At 58.7% G+C, this 19,689-nt stretch overlaps 1 protein-coding gene across 3 annotated transcripts in view; it reads left to right on the top strand.

The window, feature by feature from the left end:
• AP2A2 (adaptor related protein complex 2 subunit alpha 2) overlaps positions 1-19,689 on the top strand; it is a 46,113-nt gene that overhangs the window by 17,413 nt on the left and 9,011 nt on the right. For 2 of the 3 annotated variants that reach the window (XM_036295832.1, XM_036295834.1), the window contains exons 2-14: positions 1,528-1,596; positions 6,631-6,773; positions 7,357-7,550; positions 8,485-8,614; positions 10,765-10,866; positions 11,894-12,002; positions 14,488-14,638; positions 15,714-15,882; positions 16,805-16,942; positions 17,383-17,565; positions 18,051-18,148; positions 18,428-18,659; positions 18,725-18,892. In XM_036295832.1, the coding sequence (XP_036151725.1) occupies positions 1,528-1,596; positions 6,631-6,773; positions 7,357-7,550; positions 8,485-8,614; positions 10,765-10,866; positions 11,894-12,002; positions 14,488-14,638; positions 15,714-15,882; positions 16,805-16,942; positions 17,383-17,565; positions 18,051-18,148; positions 18,428-18,659; positions 18,725-18,892 (1,886 nt within the window). The remainder of the gene's footprint in view (positions 1-1,527; positions 1,597-6,630; positions 6,774-7,356; positions 7,551-8,484; positions 8,615-10,764; positions 10,867-11,893; positions 12,003-14,487; positions 14,639-15,713; positions 15,883-16,804; positions 16,943-17,382; positions 17,566-18,050; positions 18,149-18,427; positions 18,660-18,724; positions 18,893-19,689) is intronic. The other variant, XM_036295833.1, reaches the window with a different exon arrangement.

Here is a 19,689-nt window from a genome sequence, read left to right as displayed (position 1 = left end):
GCCTCCCCTTGGAGCGCTGCCTGTGACCAGTGTAGCACTTTGCTCCCCCGGAATTCCCCTTGGGCGCTTGCAGGGTTTGACACTTGGGAGTAGCCTTGCTGCCTGGACTAAAGGGAGAGAAACCATCCAGCTACAGGCTCATGTTTGTGAGCTGGTCCTCCTGATCCTCATGCTGCTATTGCCACCATGAGAAGAGGGCATGGAGGTGACAGCCCAGTTAGTGGACATACCAGAGAGAAGCACGACGCAGATTCCCATGCACCTGTGAGAAGCACACACACACAGGCACACACGGACACAGATGCGCACAGGAGCACACAGAGGCATACACAGGCGCACACATAGAAGAACTCAGAGGTGCACATGCACACATGGCACACATAGTGTGCACACAGGTGCACACTGGCACACACAGAGGCACACAGACATAGGCATGCACACAGAGGCCCGCAGGCCCACACACAGGTGCACCGAGGCACACAGGTACACACAGGCACACACAGGTACATGCACAGAGGCACACAGAGGTGCACACAGGCACACACAGAGGCATACAGACATAGCCATGCACACAGAGGCACACAGGCACACACATAGGCACACACAGGTGCACCGAGGCACACAGGTACACACAGGCACACACAGGTACATGCACAGAGGCACACAGAGGTGCACACAGGCACACACAGAGGCATACAGACATAGCCATGCACACAGAGGCACACAGGCACACACATAGGCACACACAGGTGCACCGAGGCACACAGGTACACACAGGCACACACAGGCACACACAGGTACATACATAGGTACACAGAGGTACACACAGAGGCACACAGGCATACACAAAGGCACGTACACATAGGCATGTACACAGAGGCACACAGGCACGCACATAGGCACACACACAGGTGCACCGAGGCACACGGGTACACACAGGCACACACAGGAACACACAGGTACATACACAGTGGCACACAGAGGTGCACAGAGGCGCACACACATGCATGCCCTCTTGTGCACAGTGCTTTGTCCACACTCCATGCAGGCTGTGAAGGCACGCATGTGTTTGTTGAATTAAGGCCAACCTAGCAGTAGGCCAGGGTGGAGGCAGAGCTCGACGGCCACTGTGTCCTGGAGAATCCCCGCACCTCACAGGTGCGCAGGCAGCGAGCTCAGCGTGTGTAGGTTGGTGGGCTTCATCAGTAGGCGAAGTTCATACCTTAAACATGGCTGCACCGTCAGGCACGCTGGGGGTAAACGATGAGCTGGAAAAAGCCTGGCAGGTGTTTGCGTGCTTCTCGCTCCGAAAGGGGGAAAAGGTGAATGAACGCTGGCATTCAGGAGCTTGCCCGCCTGGACCCGAGGCCTGGCCCCGCTGCCACTGGCCCTGGTCGAGGCAGCTTGCTTTGCTCGTCAGGCTTCTGAAAGCAGCGATTCTGCCTTTAACGTTCCGCGTCCGTCTCACCAGGGAACGGGTGTGTGTGGAGAAGGCAGTTAAAGAAACATATTTGTGTTCTTTTTTAGGCAAAAGTAAAGAAGCAGAAATAAAGAGAATAAATAAGGAGCTGGCAAACATTCGGTCAAAATTTAAAGGTAAGCGTGTGGGAGCCCTTCTGTGAAATGCTCGATTGTACACTTAGTAGGAGGGACTCAGTCTTTTTTCCACTTCAAACCAAAGCTCAGGTGTTAGTACTGCTGCTCTCATGCTGTTAGAAGTTAAGCAAGTTTGAAGTCAGGCCACTGGTTATTCTCGACCTGTTAGACGTTTGTGTAGTCGACCAGACAGCGTGGCCCCTTCCCAGGCCCCTAGCTCTTTCCGGAGCTGGGGGGATGCTCATCCGTGCCCCAAGCATGCGAGCCTGCCGACCCCGCAGACCCCGCAGACCCCGCAGACCCCGCATGGGCTCGGAGTGGGAGCCTCAGATGAAGACCTGCATCCGAGGCCACTGGTTCCTCGTTCGGAATTCTGTCAAGTGATCCGAGCACTTCCCCTGCCAAAGCGTGTTCTGCCATGTTGATGCCGCTACCTGATCCACTCAGGTTGTGGGGACACACTTCCCCGAGCACCCACCTCATTTTGAAGAAGCTGGTGTCGATTTTCAGCTTTAAGGACTTGTGAAGCCTTAAGCCTGTAAGCCTTAGTTTTCAGTTAACTTAACAGGTTGGGGGCCTGGCTCCAGTCTCTGGGAGACTTTGGAGCCTGACTGGCGTCGCCCAGGGACCATGGTGCAGGCGGGCTGGGGCCAACCCAGGAACCCGGCACAGGAGACAGGATTGCTTGGCGGTGGCTCCTGTGCTGCCAGGTGATGGGGAAGCTAGTGGGGCTCGGGGGTTACTGACTGAGGTGCCCGCTGACCCTGGGGGAGTACTGTGTTGCCAGGTGATGGGAAAGCTAGCGGGGCTCAGGAATTGCTGACGAGGGTGCCCACTGACCCCAGGGGAGTACCGAGCTGTGATACTTCCAGCCGGGCCCAAGGCTGCTCTCGGTCCGTGGAGCTCCTGAGATCATGTGAAATGGTTTGCTTATGTGTGTATTTATGAGGGAGATGTCTGTAACTTTCATTGCTTAAAATCTTTTTATTTATCTTTTTTTATTAAGACTTCATTTTTTCAAAGCAGTTTATGCTCCCAGCAAAATTAAGAGGACAGTACAGAGATTTCCCAGGTACACCTGCCTGCCCCCGAGGCTGCCTCCCCCCATCGACGTCCCCACCAGACGGCGACTTCCTTTCAGTCATGAGCCTGCACTGCGCGGCATCAGCACCCAGAGCCCACAGAGCATCAGGGCTCATCGTGCTGTTGGACATTCTGTGGGATTGGACAGATGTGTCCACCCTTTAGTACTGCTGCCCTGACAACCCTGTGCCCACCCCTGCAGCCCTGAGCTGCTCCACCCCCACAGCTCCACCTTTTCCAGAGCATCAGAGTCGGAGTCACAGACGGCTTCTGTCACGGCCTCTGTCTCTCAGTCACATGCATCTAAGTTCCCTCCGGGTCTTTCCTGACCTGATAGCTCATTTCCTTTTAGCGCTGAATACCATCCCACTGTCCGATGGGCCCATTTATTTACCCATCGCCCCCGGAAGGCCATCGCGGTTGCTCCAGGCCTTGGCGGTGATGATGAAGCGGCTGTCAGCACCATGTGCAGGCTGTTTGTGGGCGTGACTTTTCAGCTCCTTTGGGTAAATACCAAGGAGCACAATTGCTGGGTCTGACGGCGAGAAACCACCACCTGCCTGGCCAGGCGTCTGCACATCTGCGTCCCCAGCACAGAGCCATCCCGCTGCCCCGCGCCCGCCCCGCACTGGGGGTGTCAGTGCTGGATTCTGGCCTACGGGTGGGCGTGCAGAGCTGTCCCGTCGTCTTAATTGGCATTTCCCAGGTGACAGACGCTGTGGAGCAGCTCTGTGCTCACCGGCCTCCTGTGCATCTCTGGGGTGGCACTGACGACTCCCACTGCTTCCTGAAGGGAGGGACTGTCACTGGTGGCAAGGTCTCTGCTCTGAGGCTTAAGAGCTGTGTCACCTTGTCAAGTCCCTTAACCCTTGGTGCCTCTTTTCCGAGCTGTAAAATGGGACACTTGATGCCCTTGGTGGATTGTCCGTGAGCAGACCCTCGATGAGATCGCAGGACTAGTGAAAGTGCAGGGGGAGGCCGGCGGGTGAGGGCGGGAGGCAGCAGGGGGAGATGTGACAGTGTCCGTCTGCGCCGTGGAGTCAGGCATTGGGTGGGAACATGGGAACCGTGAGTCCCTCACCACGCCATCACTTAGTCGTGGCTGGAAAGCCCAGGAAGGCAGACCGCCAGCAGGCCAGTCAGCTCACCACTGAAGGGAGGGCCATGCCTGCTGCCCAGATGGCCTGTGTGTGGACGCACATAGACGCCTGTTTAGGACGGGAGTCCTGATACCTGTTAATCATGTTGTTATGGAGAGTCCCTGGCCCTTCAGATGGTGACTCTCCCAGCCATCCATACAGATGCTTTGGGACAACACGATTGTATTGTTTCCTCCGCCTCCACGCCTCTCTAAGCCCAGCCGCCTGCGTAGAGAGGAGGCTGCCCCCTGTCGGTTAACCAGTTGGTGTTAACTGAGCGCGCGTGCGCCCTGACTAGTAGCAAACATGAGAACACCAGCCCTGTCTGCAGCGTGTGCTCTGGGGACTTGCACCCCTTATGGCAGGTTAGATGGTCTAGATCCGTGCTGTCCCTAGAAATACTGTGCAGGTCACACGCAGACACGCACAAATGTCCCAGGACTCACGGTAAAGACGGAAGGGAAGGCAGTGAGCTTTCATGCATTTGACCCAGCGGCACACCTGAAGCCCCCCTGCAGCGTGAACCGGTGGGCAAGGAGAACCCTGCGTGGTTCAGACTCCCACCGAGGCTCCGGCACCGGGCGGGGCGGGTGGGGGGTGCCTCGGAGCCCACCCTCTGCAGCAGCCACGGCTCAGGTGCTCGGGAGCCACTGTGGCCCAGACCAACCCTTCGCCTGAAAACAGCCTAAAAAGCCCATAGCATGGACACAGTCTGGAGAGCCTCCTCAAGGAAAAGGGCAGCGAGGCTGGGCCTTTCTAAGAGGTGGGGGCCCACAGGGAGTGCTGCCGCCTGTGCGCCTCGCCTCGCCTCACCTCGAGAGCTGAGAGCTGTGAGCCAGAGACCGGCAGGAAGCACATCTCCAGGGTAGTTATCAACCAGGTGACTTTGCCCTCCAGGGGCACTGGGCAAAGTCTGGAGACATTTTTGGCCGTCACGTCTTGGGGTGGGAGGGTGCTGCTGCCATCTAGTGGGCGGAGGCCAGGAGACTGCTGAACACCTTCGGGGCACAGTATGGCCCCAATGTGAGCAACCCTGGCTAGAGGGGAAAAAGCCAGAGCCACCCAAAGTGGAGATGCCTTCCACTGTCAACGGGGACCCCCAGGCAATGCCCTCAGGCAGCAGTGACCTGGACGTGAGCCACCTGCCAGATCACCGCGACTTGTTGAAGGTGAGAGAAACAGCCCTGTCTGGGGAGATGCTATTACAGCGCTGCCTGGGGTTCCTGCAGCGAGCTCTCCGAGGACGAGGTCACCGCCAGCGGCCAGCGTGGAGTGCAGAGGACGGGAAAGGAATCCTGAAGGCGTGGCCAGAGCAGCAGAGGCAGCAGGAACAAGGCTTACCGCTCGAAAGAAGTCATCAACAAACCTGAACATCTCAGCAGGAGACTCGGGAAGTGTGAAAGGGAACAGCAGATTTTGAAATAAGACCAAATGGAAATTCTAGAACTGAGACCTGCAGGGCTCCCTGGAGAGCTCCGTGGGTGGTGTAACGGCAGGCCTAGTTGGAGAGAGACTCGGGATTCTGAGAGGCAGGAAAGGAAACACCTGTCCTGAGCCCGCTTCTGCTTCCCTTCTTCGTCCCTGTGAGCCTGTGCTGTCGGCTCACTCTCCCGGCGCCGCTCAGCCGTGCAGTGTCCGGCTTCTGCAAGGGCCGCCGGGGCACGGGCCTCAGACAAGTGGACAGGCCGCGGGGCACAGACAGGATGCCTCTGGTTTGTGGCCATCCACCCTCTTGGTAAGCCAGGGACATGGCTGTCACTCTCATCATCCCTATTTACAGCTCAGAAAGCCTCGATTTGACAGTTTGGGATTGCTGGAATTAAAGACCATTTAACTGGAACTAACATTTTGAGGCCTGTCTTAGACTGGGCAGTCAGGAGAAAAGCCTCACTGAGGGCCACAGGGCGCCCACTGTGAAGAACACTGAGTGCTGTAAGGTGACCCTGAGACTCAGGAGGCAGTGGCCTCCGGGGTTGGGGGAGCCCTCAGCTGTCTCTCCAGCACCACCACTGGGATGGTGAGGGGGGCGCGTAGGGGATGCTGCCCTGGGCCAAGCACCAGGGAGCCTGTGGAGCTGACCAGTGGCTGACGACAAGTTCTGCAGTTGGGAGTGGACTTGGGCTCCTGCAGAGTGAGGAGCAGGCCCAGTGTGCCCTGGGGCGGCTGCCAGGATGCTGGGCACACTGCAGCTTGGCCCTTGCTCCTGGGGGGTGGGGAGCAGGTGCTGGAGTATTTGGGGGGATGCTGGTGGAGCCAGCGCATACACTTTCTTTTTTTAAAAATACATTTTTATTGATTTCAGGGAGGAAGGGAGAAGGAGAGAGAGAAACATCCATGATGAGGGAGAATCATGGATCGGCTGCCTTCTGCACGCCCCACACTGGGGATCGAGCCCACAACCCGGGCACGTGCTCTTGACTAGAATTGAACCCGGGACCCTTCAGTCCTCAGGCCGGTGCTCTACCCACTGAGCCAAACCAGCTAGGGCCGCATACACTTTCTTGATGGAGATGGACATGTGGGCTGTGTGGCGTGAGCAGGCTTTTGTTCCCAGGCCTGTCGCTGGGAGCCGTGGGGCAGAGCCCCTGGCGGTGCAGAACACGTGTGCGGTGCCAAGGCAGGAAGTGTTAGTGTCGCTCTCGAGTTCAGAGGGGACCCTGCACAGTGCCAGGTGCGTCTGCGCCCAGTGCCGAGGTGCCATTTGTGCCCAGCACAGGGCCGGCGTGCGTCTAGTGGGGCCACTGCCTGTGCCACAGGCCACTCCTTGCTGCCTGCCTTGCTCCTCGGTTAAGCTCTCAGCTTCCCTTCCTAGGTGACAAGGCTCTTGATGGCTACAGTAAAAAGAAGTATGTCTGCAAGTTGCTCTTCATCTTCCTCCTGGGCCATGACATTGACTTTGGGCACATGGAGGCCGTGAACCTGCTGAGCTCCAACAGATACACGGAGAAGCAGATCGTGAGTGCCGCTCAGGGGGACTGGAGGGTGCAGGGCTCTCATGGGCCTCCCCTCGAGACCAGTGCGGAGGAATCACGTCCCGCTGCCTGGGGAGCAGGTGGACTTGGGGTGACACGGGCTGGAGTTTGGCCTGGGTGGAGAGGGGGAGCTGGAGCATAGAGACTTATTCAAGAGGGGACAGCCATCAGCTGGGTTCTGGAAGTCACCCAGTGATTTTAGTTACAGTCGAGGCAAGCGCCTTCCCTCTCAGGACGGCAGTGAGTCTGGGTTACTCACCCATCACGATGCAGAGGCAGTGGGACTCGGGGGAAGGCCAGGCCAAAGTGTCTGATTCCCGTGGGGCATCTGACTGCCTCTAGGTTCCTCTTGCAGGACTTCCCCCTGCAGGGCCAGAAGCAGAGACTTAGCCTCCGTAACAGAAGTGGCTCCCGCCACCCCCCACCCTGGCCCCGTGCCCACGAGTCCTGCATAGCATGTCTTAGCGCAGCCTGCGGGCCCTCGGGAACATGCGGGATCTGCTGGTGCCTCCGGCCCACGTGGACGAGGTGGTTAGGAGCTTTCTGCTCTCTTGTCCTCGACCCAGGGGTACCTTTTCATCTCGGTGCTGGTGAACTCCAACAGCGAACTGATCCGCCTGATCAACAACGCCATCAAGAATGACCTGGCCAGCCGGAACCCCACCTTCATGGGCTTGGCCCTACATTGCATCGCCAATGTGGGCAGCCGGGAGATGGCCGAGGCCTTCGCTGGGGAGATCCCCAAGATCCTCGTGGCTGGGTATGTGTCCTGCCACTTGTTGGAAAATGCCTGTCAGTCAGTCAGCTATGCAGCTACCCAGAGACTTCACAGGACGAGCTCGTCTCTGAAGATTACGTAGCGGAGACGAGGTGCTGGTTAGACGTCAGGAGGAGTCCAGTCCAGCTCCCCGCCCTCCAGGCCCTCAGGGATGAGAAAGCCAAAAGGGAGGGGAATAGTAAAGACAGCCCCCAAACTCTCTTCCCTCCGTGCCTCCCCAGCTGGCTGGTGTGCGGCCACCCTGGAGCGCTCCCTGTGCGCTTGGAGCAGATTGGGCTGGGGTGTGGGGGAGGGGCATAGACAGTGGTGGGAACGAACATTCTGTGCCTTCAGCCAACATTCCTACCAGGATAGACCCTCCCTCCCCGCAAGGGGTCTGCAGGGGTCCCACCTAGCCTCCCGGTGCTCCCCAGCCCAAAGCCGGGCTTTTCACCGCGGCCACATGAGAGGCGCAGGCATTGGAGCCGCTGGCCCTGCCTCTCAGTGCTGGGGGCAGGCAGGCGGGTGGGTGGACGATGCTGGGTGGGCACCTGGCGGTGGTTTTGGAGATGGGAGGAAATCTTCAGGTTGACCAGAACAGCGTTCTTCAGACAATGAAAGAGATCGCTTCTCGGCCTTTTGGCTAAGATCAAGTGCAAACAATGAGAGGATCGTGACCTGACTACCCGCACAGCCAGGGCTACCTACAGCAGTTGGGCGCTAGGCTGAGTCTTGGGAGAGGGCTCTTTCCCGCAGTGTGTTGAAGTCCCGAGGCAGCTCTTTAGAGCAGACCCCTCCCTGAGGCTGAAGCCCTACTCTGCATGTCCTTCCAGCCGGCCCACTGGCGGGCCTCTGGCTCGGTTCTGCTGGGGTGGGTGTTCTCGCAGCTCCAGGCCGTGCTGGCTGTGTTGTCCGTGACCGCTGGGTTGTCTTTCAGAGACACCATGGACAGCGCGAAGCAAAGCGCCGCCCTATGCCTGCTGCGTCTGTACCGGACGTCTCCCCACCTGGTCCCCACGGGTGACTGGGCATCCCGAGTGGTGCACCTCCTCAACGACCAGCACTTGGTAAGCGCCTCTGGATGGACCCTCCCCCGTAACCTCCGCAGGAATAGCCACCGCGACGTGGCTGCCCAGTGTCAGGGCGGCACACAGCGCTCCCGTCGGGCCTGTGAGCCCCCTGCCTGGGTGACGAGTCGGACGTGGTCTCTGGCTCACCTGGAACTCGGTGTTGGGGAACCACCTGCAGGCTGGGTGCAGGCAGCAAGCAGAGGTCAGCCTGTTCAGCGAGGGCGTGCTGTGTGTGGACAGGATGGGGGGTGTAGAGCGATGCAGTGCCTGTGGTCAGACCTCCACACGGGAGGGGCGTGTGGGGACAGCACATGGGAGGCAAGGTCAAGTAGGAACAGGTGAGGGACAGAGTGGCCTTCTTTTGCCTGAATTCTGTTGCATAAATGAGAGAATCAGACTTCAAGGGAAACAGATTTTCCTGCTGAGTAGAGGGTGTGAGTATGTTGGCTGGTTACTACAATTTTTCCAGAAGAGAAATCTACCTTAAAAATCAAATTAGAAACAGTCATTGCATGGAGATTCCGAGGTGAGAGCTTGCTGTGGCGTGGCAGCCGGTGAGCTGTCCCTACACCACTCCCCGCACTCACTGGGAAGGCTTGTGTCTGGACAGAGGCAGCCCTTCCTCAGGATGGAGCTGGGCGTCTGCCAGCAGACTTGGGGTGGGGGTGGGGGGCGCTGGCAGGAGGGGTGGGGATTTGGCTTCCTGTACCAGCCATGCACCCGGCTCCCACCGGGTCACTCAGGGTCAGACTCTGCCCAGGGATGTGGGAAGCAGTGCTGGAGGCTGGGCTGGGAGGCTTCAGGTCACAGGTCGCCCCTCGGGGACCCCATGAGGCAGTGGGGCTTTCTCAGCTTTGCAGATGAGGAAACTGAGGCTCAGAGGCTTAGAGCTGGGGCCTGGGGCCTCTGCCATCCCAGAGTCCAGGTGGCACACGGAGGAGGCAGAGGGCAGGAGGGGCATGGTGCTCTGTAGACGCTGTCGTTCAGGTTCGTGGCTTTCTGGTGGTCGTCACTGCCGCCTCCTCAGGGGAGCTCCTGCGGCCACAGGGCTCAGAGCCTGGGGGTCTGTGTGAGCAGGGGGGCCCCTCTGAGTCCTGTGTCCGTCACAGTAGACTGCCGTGCAGCGGGCGCTGGCCTACGCCTCCCTTTCTGCAGGGACGCTGGGACACAGGGAGAGCCAGACCCTGTACCAGGGCTCAGGGGCCCAACCAGCTCTTGTTGGTGGGCTTGTAGGGGAACCAGGCCCAGACACTGGCCTGGCAGAGCCTGCCCGTCACACGGAGTTGGTGAAAGCTCTCTGTCTGGCCTGGGGAGTCTTTGGCACTTATCTTGCCGCCAAGGACCGATAGGCAGGCAGTTAGCGCGCCTCTTCTGTGCAGCCCTCTCTCTCCCCGGAAAGCCGAGCCCCGCACAGCGAGGCTCCGATGAGGTCGCAGGGCGCTGACTTCTCCCGCTTTCTGTCCCAGAGTCTGGGTTGGGGTGGGGGTGGAGCAGGGGAGCACCTGATGCCAAGGGAGCTTCCTGAGCTGGTTTGGGCACATCTTCACCGGGAAGTGTTGTTCATTTTGTCTTGATTTGTTTATATTTGGGAGGAAACTATTTTACTTAGATCTTCCGGGATAACCAAGGCCACAAGTTGTGCTGGGAAGGTCCCAAGGGGGCAGGGTGTTGGGCCTGGTGGTGCTTTAGGGGCCACCCAGTTGGTGGCAGAGATGCAGCCTGGGCCACTTTCAAAAAGGGCCGAATGGGCTTTTTCAGTTCCTTTTCCACTCCTCACTTTTGGGTCATGAAGATTCAAGTGAGGCTGCAGATAATGCCTGCAGCACAGTCCACATCTAGGCAGGCGGCTGGGCGTGCAAGGATGGGGGCTGCCCTCTGCTGCCCCGCCCTGGCGGGGGAGCTGGAGTGTGGGGACTGCATGGTTTGCAAGAAAAACTGCATAAAGACCACCACCTGCGTGTGCCATGTCCACCTTCAGAAATACCGTGGGCCCAGCCACTCGGCCGGAGGTGGCCGTGGGCTGCCGGTTTGTTGCTCTTAGTTTATTTGAAGTTGTATCTGGAGGATGGGTTTAACACGAGAGGATTAACGCTGCCGGTATTTTGAATGGAACCGGAATGCGAAGCGCGCCTGCATTTTCCTTCCAGGGCGTGGTCACTGCTGCCACGAGCCTCATCACCACCTTAGCACAGAAGAACCCGGAAGAGTTTAAAACCTCCGTCTCTCTGGCCGTCTCCCGACTAAGCAGAGTGAGTCTGTGGGCAGGGACGGAACTCAGGGCGGGTTTGGTCTCAGTTATTTGATGCAATTGATATATTAGTTTAGTTTTTAGAATGCAGGGTATTTGGCATGGTTTGTAAATTCAAGAGTGAAAAGCTGCTTAGTAATTGGTGAGCTTCCTTGCGACCTTGAGGCCGTTGAGCACTGTCTGTGTGGGAAGGTGCTGGAGCAGAGCCTGCCAGCCCCTCTCACCTGGCGGGCGGGGCCCAGCCTGTCCTCACGGCCCTGCGTGGTTTGATTTTATAGAAATGTTCGCGCAGCACATGCTCTCATGTGTTTGACCTGCTCTGGCCACCCTTGTGGGATTACGTTTGTTCTGTGTGCTTGTCATTCACTCGATGCCGGGTGAATGCGCCACAGCCGCCTCTTTATGCTTTGTGTCCCCCCCGGGAGCTCTGGGGGTGAGGCTACCTGACCTCCCCAATGCTGGGCTGTGGGAGTGGGGACAGTGTCTTGGGGACAGTCGTGTGTTCGGAGGGTTGATGAGTGTCTGCCCTGCCAGGGCTGTGCTGGGACTGCGAGTAAAGGAGGCGGGTCCCCCACCCTTGACGGGCTCATGGCAGGGTGTACGCTTGGGAGACATGGGGGTGTGGGGCTGGGGACAGGACACCAGCTGCTCCCTTCTGAGGGACCAGAGGCCTCCCTTCTGCGCCTCATTCACTTTCCGGTCCACAAAGGAAAGACTGAGTTCTGCAGGCGCCGTGGAATTCTGTGCGAGGCAGCAGCAGCGTAGGCGTGTGTCCCAGGCGGGAGCGGCAGCACGCAGCTGCCCCACTGAGGACGGGCACTGCAGGTGTGAACCTGGAGCAGCCGCGCCCCTTCACCTCTCAAGTACAGAGGAGCGTCTTAAACATTCTTAGCACATTGAATGAGACCAGGTTTCGGTTAGTGTGTGACCTGTGGAACCAGGGCCCGCGTGGCTTTGTGTGGGTCCCACAGGGGGGCTCCTCCTGGGGACACCTGCCCGCAGCGTCTCACACCTGTGTTGTTTTACAGATTGTGACCTCCGCATCAACAGACCTGCAGGATTACACTTACTACTTTGTCCCGGCTCCCTGGCTGTCAGTCAAACTTCTGAGGCTGCTACAGTGCTACCCACCCCCAGGTATGGCCTCACACGGACAGGGTCAGCTCAGCCCCTTAGGGTTAGATCTTCTGTTTGTTCTCTTTAAAGTCCTTTCCTGCCCGGCCGGTGTGGCTCAGTGGTTGAGCGTTGACCGATGAACCAAGAGGTCACCAGTTTGATTCCCGGTCAGGGCACATACCCAGATTTCAGGCTTGATCCCCAGCAGCGGGTGTGCAGGAGGCAGCCGATTGATGTTCCTCTCTCATTGATGTTTCTGTCTCTCTCTCCCTTTCTCTTCCCCTCTCTCTAAAATAATCAATAAAAACATTAAAAAAAAAAAGTCCTTTCCTGCCGCTGCTTTTTGTCCTGCGGGTCCCTCTGTGAGGCGGCCACGCAGCCCGGTTTTCCCAGAGAGAGCCAGTGGGGCGCTCGCAGTGTTGTCGCGGCCTGGGACTCTCTGTGTCTCCACCGTCACATACGCCAGCGCCGGTGGCCCCTGAGCGCGGCGCGCCAGCGTTTGGAAACCCTAACTGAACTCTGGGGCCGGGTCACATAGAGACATGTTTTGATATTTGCAACCATGGTAAAACACACATTTATATTTTTGGTATTTATTTTATATATTTAAACGCCATTTAACAAAGAAAAATCAACCAAAAAAATGAGTTCGCGTGTCACCTCTGACAAGCGTGTCATAGGTTCGCCATCACTGACATACACTGTCAGATCAGTGCAGGGTTGTGAAACAGTCTTTTAAAATAAAACTTGAAACCATGAAAAACTTTGTATCCTAAGTAGTTGGTAATCTTTGTAACCCTAACATGCACATGGAGGAGGAGGAGGAGCTTTCTGTGTTTGTTCCTTGGAAAAGGTGGTTGATGTGAGCAGTGCTGTAGGTGTCAGGAGAAGAAATCTGAGTTGAAGAACAAACATGAAAATTTTGTTAGATACTCCCACTCCCTTCTTTAAACATTGCTTTGTTATTGCAACCTTTACATTGGAATCTAACTTGTTTTTATACAGCGTGTTTGTTAATGTCAAGTAACGGCTATACTGAGTATCTTTTATACCAAGTATGGACCACACAGCCTCCCTGGGCGGGTGCCTTTCCACTCCTTAGCCCCACAGACCTTTCCATGGAACTGGCTGCCTCCTCCTCCTCTTCCTCCTCCCCCTCCTCCCGAGACCTGGGGACCCAGACTCAGACCCCCACCCTCCCACTTGCCCAGAGGTGTGATTGCCATGTCCTCGTCCTCCTTTCCGTTCCAAGGTTCCGATTCTCTCTGGGCTGGTTCTGATGCGTTGCAGTTTGGGACCCTCCATCCTGTTCCCCTCCTCGTGCCTCTAAGTTCAGGTCTCTCAGGGCTTCTCGGGGGCCCTGCTCTGCGTCTGAGTCACAGGGCTGGAGGCTCGCGTCCTCTCTGACATGGCTGGTTTTCCAGCCCCTGGAGGTGGTGTCTCTGTAGACGTGTTCCCGTGTTCTACTAGTTGTTTCCCGTGTTCTACTAGTTTCCCATGTTCTGCTAGTTGTTTCCCATGTTCTACTAGTTGTTTCCCATGTTAGGCTAGTTGTTTCCCGTGTTCTACTAGTTGTTTCCCGTGTTCTACTAGTTGTTTCCCATGTTCTACTAGTTGTTTCCTGTGTTCTACTAGTTGTTTCCCATGTTCTGCTAGTTGTTTCCCGTGTTCTACTAGTTGTTGCCCATGTTAGGCTAGTTGTTTCCCGTGTTCTACTAGTTGTTGCCCATGTTAGGCTAGTTGTTTCCCGTGTTCTGCTAGTTGTTTCCCGTGTTCTACTAGTTGTTTCTCATGTTCTGCTAGTTGTTTCCCGTGTTCTACTAGTTCTTATTCTTTTTGATCCATTGTTTCTTCTGGTTTGAATAGAAACTTAAACATTTCCTTCTCTTTGTATTGTTTCTTGTAACATTTTCTTTATTTCTGTTAGTAATAGCACAGGGAAAAAATATTTTTCCCCTTTTCCCTAAAGCTTTTTAAAAAATATTATCGATTTTAGAGCAAGAGGAAAGGAGAGCGAAGGGGGGGAGAGAGAGAGAGAGAGAGAGAGAAAGAGAGAGAGAGAGAGGGAGAGAGGGAGAGAGGGAGAGAGGGAGAAAGAGAGAGAAATCTGTTGTTCGTGTATTTTATTTATGCCTTTATTGGTTGATTCTTGTATGTGCCCTGACTGGGGATCAAACCTGCAACCTTGGTGGATTGGGACGACACTAACCAGCCGAGCGACCCAACCCGGCCCCTAAAGCTTCTGTATATCACGTGTTATGTCCATGTACATGAGGGTTATCTTCTCTTGGCTTACATAATCTCTATCTCAGTAGCGTGTGCGTGATTCCATTAGGATGTATGCGCCATTACCCCAGCTACTAAACCATCCTATTTTAAATGGAGCTACAATTTGGCCACTGTTTCTCCCCAGTTTGAGGGGACTTGCTAGTGAGGACCCGCGGCGTGCAGCGGGTGGGGGGAGGGTGGGCTGTGGGAGCTGCCCGATGGCTGTCTGTTCGCCCAGAAGACCCTGCCGTGCGAGGCCGCCTGACCGAGTGCCTGGAGACGATTCTGAACAAGGCCCAGGAGCCGCCCAAGTCCAAGAAAGTGCAGCACTCCAACGCCAAGAACGCGGTGCTCTTCGAGGCCATCAGCCTCATCATCCACCACGACAGGTGAGCTGGTGGCACCTCGCCGCTGCCCGCCCCCAAGCAGGTTTGAGACGTGGTCCTCCCAGACGCAGGCAGCGCACTCTTCCTCGTTGACCTCGGGCCTGGCGGGCAACCTGGCGGCTGGTTCCCTGCCAGCCCCCCTCCCTCCCGCAGGCCCTGGCGCCTGGCCTCGCCCTCTTCCCCAGCAGCGCCTGCTCCTGCGCAGCCCCTCTTCTCTGTCCTTCGACCCTCAGCACTGTCACACCGCCTCTCTGTGAGGGTCTTTGCTGTCTCTCCTGGGCACCCCACTGCTGGCGGGAAGGACGGAGCACCCGTCTGCGTGTCTCGTTAGCTTGCCTGTGGCACAGGGCACTGGGGAAGCGTGGAGATGACCGTGGTGTCAGCACAGATGGGCAGAGGCAGCGGGGCAGCGGGAGGGCTGCTGCCTCGCCATCTCTGTAGCTGCTGCTGTGGCCCTGCCTGCACGTGGCCTTGCGCCTGCTGCCAGTTCTGGCGCTCCCTAAGAGCAACAGCGCGGCCGCTCCTCCACACACGCGCTTTCCCGTGACCAAACGCGTCTGTTACACCTCAAACAGACTTCCCACGTGAGCAGAAGCATTTAAAGAGCAACAGCATCATGCAGACAGAGCCAGGAGTGTGCAGAGGTCCAACCCATTGCGCGGTACTGGCCCTTAAGTATCCACCAGCCTCTTCTATCCCCATGTCTGCACACTTACCCTCCAGAGCCCCATTGTCGGGGTACTTGTTCAAGGTTCCCTGGGCTGGTGACCTCGGCTGAGGTCACACTCCTGGCCACAGCCTGCGGGAGCCCCGAGGTGGCTGCCATGCTCTGGGGATGGGATGCCAGGGGTGGCCCTGCTGTCAGCAGCTTTTTGGAGTCGGTGGAATTCTGCAGATGTGCTTGGCAAAGCTCCTGTGGGTCTCCCCTGTGGGCGCTACCAGGGGGGATGGGCAGCTGACTTGGTTTACCGTTGAGGCTTTTGCGTCCAGGGGGCCAGGGTGTCTCTTCAGCAGTGGTGCCTTGAACCTGCCGTGCTGAAGTGCACGCAGCCCACTCACCACCGCCCCGTCCCTGCAGCGAGCCGAACCTGCTCGTCCGCGCCTGCAACCAGCTGGGCCAGTTCCTGCAGCACCGGGAGACCAACCTGCGCTACCTGGCCCTGGAGAGCATGTGCGCGCTGGCCAGCTCCGAGTTCTCCCATGAGGCCGTGAAGACCCACATCGAGACCGTCATCGCCGCGCTGAAGGCAAGTGCTCTGCGCCGGGCACTCCTCCCCGCGTGCCGGGCCCCTGTGGCCTGCATCGTGCAGCCGCGCTGTGGCCCAGCCTCTGCCCTCTGCCCGCGAGTGACTTGGAACATGCGGCATCTCACAGGTGCCACGGGCACAGTAAATATTCGAACCAACAGAAACAGTTCCTTTTGTTAGAAAGATGAAGTATTTTGTCTTTGTCTCCAAGAAAACTCACCGTTTGCAAAAGAAAATTAACTTTTTTCAAGGAATTAAAATTCCAGACTTAGAAGAGCCAAGTGGAGGCTGTTTGTCCCCTTTTCAGACACAGTAGTGCCCACAGCGTCCCCGATGGTAGCCAGCACTCGAGAGGGCTGGGAGCAGGTGGGGGCTGCTGAGCCGCAGTTTGGCCCCGAGCTTAGAGGAAGAGCAGGCTCAACTCCATCGCTTCGTATTTGCATGCATCTCACATTGTTGGGGCCTGATTTGAACGGGAGGCCCACAGGGTTTGGAGCGAGCCTCGCGCTGCCCTGGGTCCTCCAGGCCCGGTGCCGTGTGCGCGCAGTCCCGTGAGGCTCCCAGGCTCGCCCTTGCCCTGCACGTTGCCTGGCCCCAGCCAGCGCTCTGCTGCCCTGTGCTGAGGGACTGATGTGCAGGCGGGGGCGGGGCGAGAGCCAGCCCTGCGACAAGTTCTCAGGTGACACGGACGTGCCGGTCTGTGACCACACAGTGGACAGGCCTTTGACGTCCCCTAGGAGACGGAGCCTGATTCCGGGCAGTGCAGGGACGAGGGGAGCAGTGGATTGGGGTGAGGGGCTCTGCTCACCATAGCCTGTTGGGGGTCTCTGCATTCAGATGGTGAGTGAGGGGAGCCCAGCGTGAGTGTCAGGGTTGTGTGAAGGCGCATCCCCGGACTCCTCACTTGGTGCCTTGTCCCCAGACGGAGCGGGACGTGAGCGTGCGGCAGCGGGCCGTGGACCTCCTCTACGCCATGTGCGACCGCAGCAACGCCCAGCAGATTGTGGCTGAGATGCTGAGCTACTTGGAGACGGCTGACTATTCCATTCGAGAAGAGATTGTGAGTTCTGACGTCACTGGCCCCAGATGCTTGTGAATCTCAGCGAATTGTTTCCTGAGTGGGTGGGTCTCCCATGGAGAGTGGAGGGGACCCTGGCTAGATAGGCGGGCTGGAGCCAGAGACCCACAGTGCGGCTGCTCCGCATGCGGGCGCGGGAGGGCAGCCCAGGCCTGGCCTGGCCGTGGTCAGGTCGACCCTCGTGCGCTCCTGCAGCTGTGCTGTGCCTGTGTTCCCAGACGTGTCCTGTCGTGTCTGTTGCTGGAGGGCCGCAGGCTTCCTCAGTTAGCCCTGTGAGCCTTCCGCTGCCTGGGCTCCTTTGAGAACCCGGTGGGAGTGCCTACTACTGAGCGTGGCTGCGAGGGCTCAGTCCTGAAGCCGCACACGGATGCTCTGCTGTCACGGGCCCGCGGGGACCTAGCCTGAGCAGCCGCCCCCTGCAGGTGCTGAAGGTCGCCATCTTGGCGGAGAAGTATGCCGTGGACTACACGTGGTACGTAGACACCATCCTGAACCTGATCCGGGTTGCGGGCGACTACGTGAGTGAAGAGGTGTGGTACCGTGTCATCCAGATCGTCATCAACCGGGACGACGTGCAGGGCTACGCCGCCAAGACTGTGTTCGAGGTACGCCAGCTGGCCCGGGGAGGGGCGGCCGACTTCCTTCCACCTGCTGCTGACTGTCCTGGGGTGTCCAGCTTCTGTTCTGTTGACCCTCTGCTGCACTCTCAGGTTTCTCCATGGAAGGGTGTCCTTTCATGCTGGCCGGGTGGAGATGTCACGGGGAGAGTTGCGTGTTTCCTTGCTGTCCGCTCTGGACTGGGGCTTGCGGAGAGCGGGCACACCAACCCTAATGTCCATGTCACTGACCACCTGAGCGCAGTGCCGGGGCCGGTGCCTCGCTTCCTCCCTGAGCTCGGGGCCTGACGTTAGCTTTGGGGAGCGCAGCTCTCATTACAGGTGGGACTGGCCACGCCGCTGCCTCTGGGGCTGCTCTGCTGCTACACCTCTGCTGCGTGGCAGGAGGGCGGGAGGGCAGGAGGGTGGGCTCCTGCCAGGAGGGTCCTTCCCACGCTGGCTTCTTCCCTGACTTCCTGCTCACTGTCTCGCAGTCGCTGCAGGCCCCGGCGTGCCATGAGAACCTGGTCAAAGTGGGCGGCTATATCCTGGGCGAGTTCGGGAACCTGATAGCTGGGGACCCGAGATCCAGGTAAGACACCCCTAGGGAGTCGGGGAGCTGTGCTGGGCTGTGCCTGCTGGGCCCTCACGGTGGTCTGACCTGGTCGCGAGACAGCCCAGAGCAAGCCACCTGCACTCTGGCCTGATGGCTCTGTGCCTGCGAGCTGCACAGAAACAGGGTCCTGCTGAAAATGCAGATGTGGCTGTGGGGCCCTGCCCCCAGAGGAAGCGCAGTCGCTGGGCGGAGCGGCCCTGCCCCTCCTGGGGACCCTCGGGCTCAGGCCCCCGCCGTCTCTCTCCTTCCCGCCAGCCCCCTAGTGCAGTTCAACCTGCTGCACTCCAAGTTCCACCTGTGCAGCGTCCCCACGCGGGCCTTGCTGCTGTCCACCTACATCAAGTTCGTGAACCTGTTCCCGGAGGTGAAGCCCACCATCCAGGACGTGCTGCGCAGCGACAGCCAGCTGAGGAACGCCGACGCGGAGCTGCAGCAGCGGGCCGTGGAGTACCTGCGGCTCAGTACTGTCGCCAGCACCGACATCCTGGTGGGTAGGCCTTGGGGTGCCGGCCCGCCCCAGCCGCACCACTGCTGACCCGGCTCCCCCCACAGGCCACGGTCCTGGAGGAGATGCCCCCGTTCCCGGAGCGCGAGTCGTCCATCCTGGCCAAGCTCAAGAAGAAGAAGGGCCCGGGCACCGTGATGGGCTTGGAGGAGGGCAAGCGGGAGCGGGGCCCCGACATCAACGGGGGCCCCGAGCCGGCCCCGGCCAGCGCCACGGTGGGTTCCTCCCTGACGCCAGCGCCTGCCCCAGCTCCCGTGCTGCCCGGCCCTGAGATTCGGGCCAGCGTAGCCTTTGTCTGCCGGGGAGCAGCTTTGTTAAACAGGAAAGTGTGCCAGAAGTCTGGTGGTGGCCCCACAGCTGAGGCCTTTGCTTAAACCTGCTGTTTAAGATGGCCCTGGCCGTGCTGTTCTTGGAGGTTTCCCGGTTGGATTGGACTCGAGTCCGCTCCTGCTACGTAGGACGTGGTGGGAGCCTCGCACATGCACAGAAGGGTGTCCTTTCATGTTGGCCGGGTGGCGATGCCACGGTGGGAGGGGTATGTTTCCTTGCTGTTGGCTCTGGACTGGGGCTCGCGGAGAGCGGGCACCCCAACCTGGCCCCACAGCGGTCCCCTCGGCAGCGGCCGGCCCGCAGGACCCAGCATCCGCCTGCCCAGATGAAAGGGAGCCTGGCGAGCTTTGCTCCCTCCCCGGAGGCGCTCAGTGCTGGGAGCAGTGCCGCCGTGGCCTTTGTGAGGAGGCACTCGCTGCCCGTGCGTGCGGGTCAGGAGTGTGCTTGTGTCCGGGCCCTGGTGCTCCTGGCAGGGCCCTCGTGTGACCCCCTCCGCTTGTGGGCCTCTCAGGCCGAGGACGCCAAGAGCGAGGCCTGCAGACCTGTCAGGCCCCTCACCCGGGCCTGCTGCCTTCTCTCCGGACGCCTATCCCCTGCTCTGTGGCGGGCAGTGTGAGTGTCAGGGCGCGTTGGCTTTGGAGTGAATGATGAACACGTGCTTTGTCTCCTGGTGCTCGTCCCT

The sequence above is a fragment of the Myotis myotis genome, unplaced genomic scaffold (genome assembly GCF_014108235.1).
Source record: "Myotis myotis isolate mMyoMyo1 unplaced genomic scaffold, mMyoMyo1.p scaffold_m19_p_27, whole genome shotgun sequence".
Classification (NCBI taxonomy): Eukaryota; Metazoa; Chordata; class Mammalia; order Chiroptera; family Vespertilionidae; genus Myotis; species Myotis myotis.
Note: the sequence above shows the minus strand (reverse complement) of the source record. Positions and strands in the feature narration are given on the sequence as shown.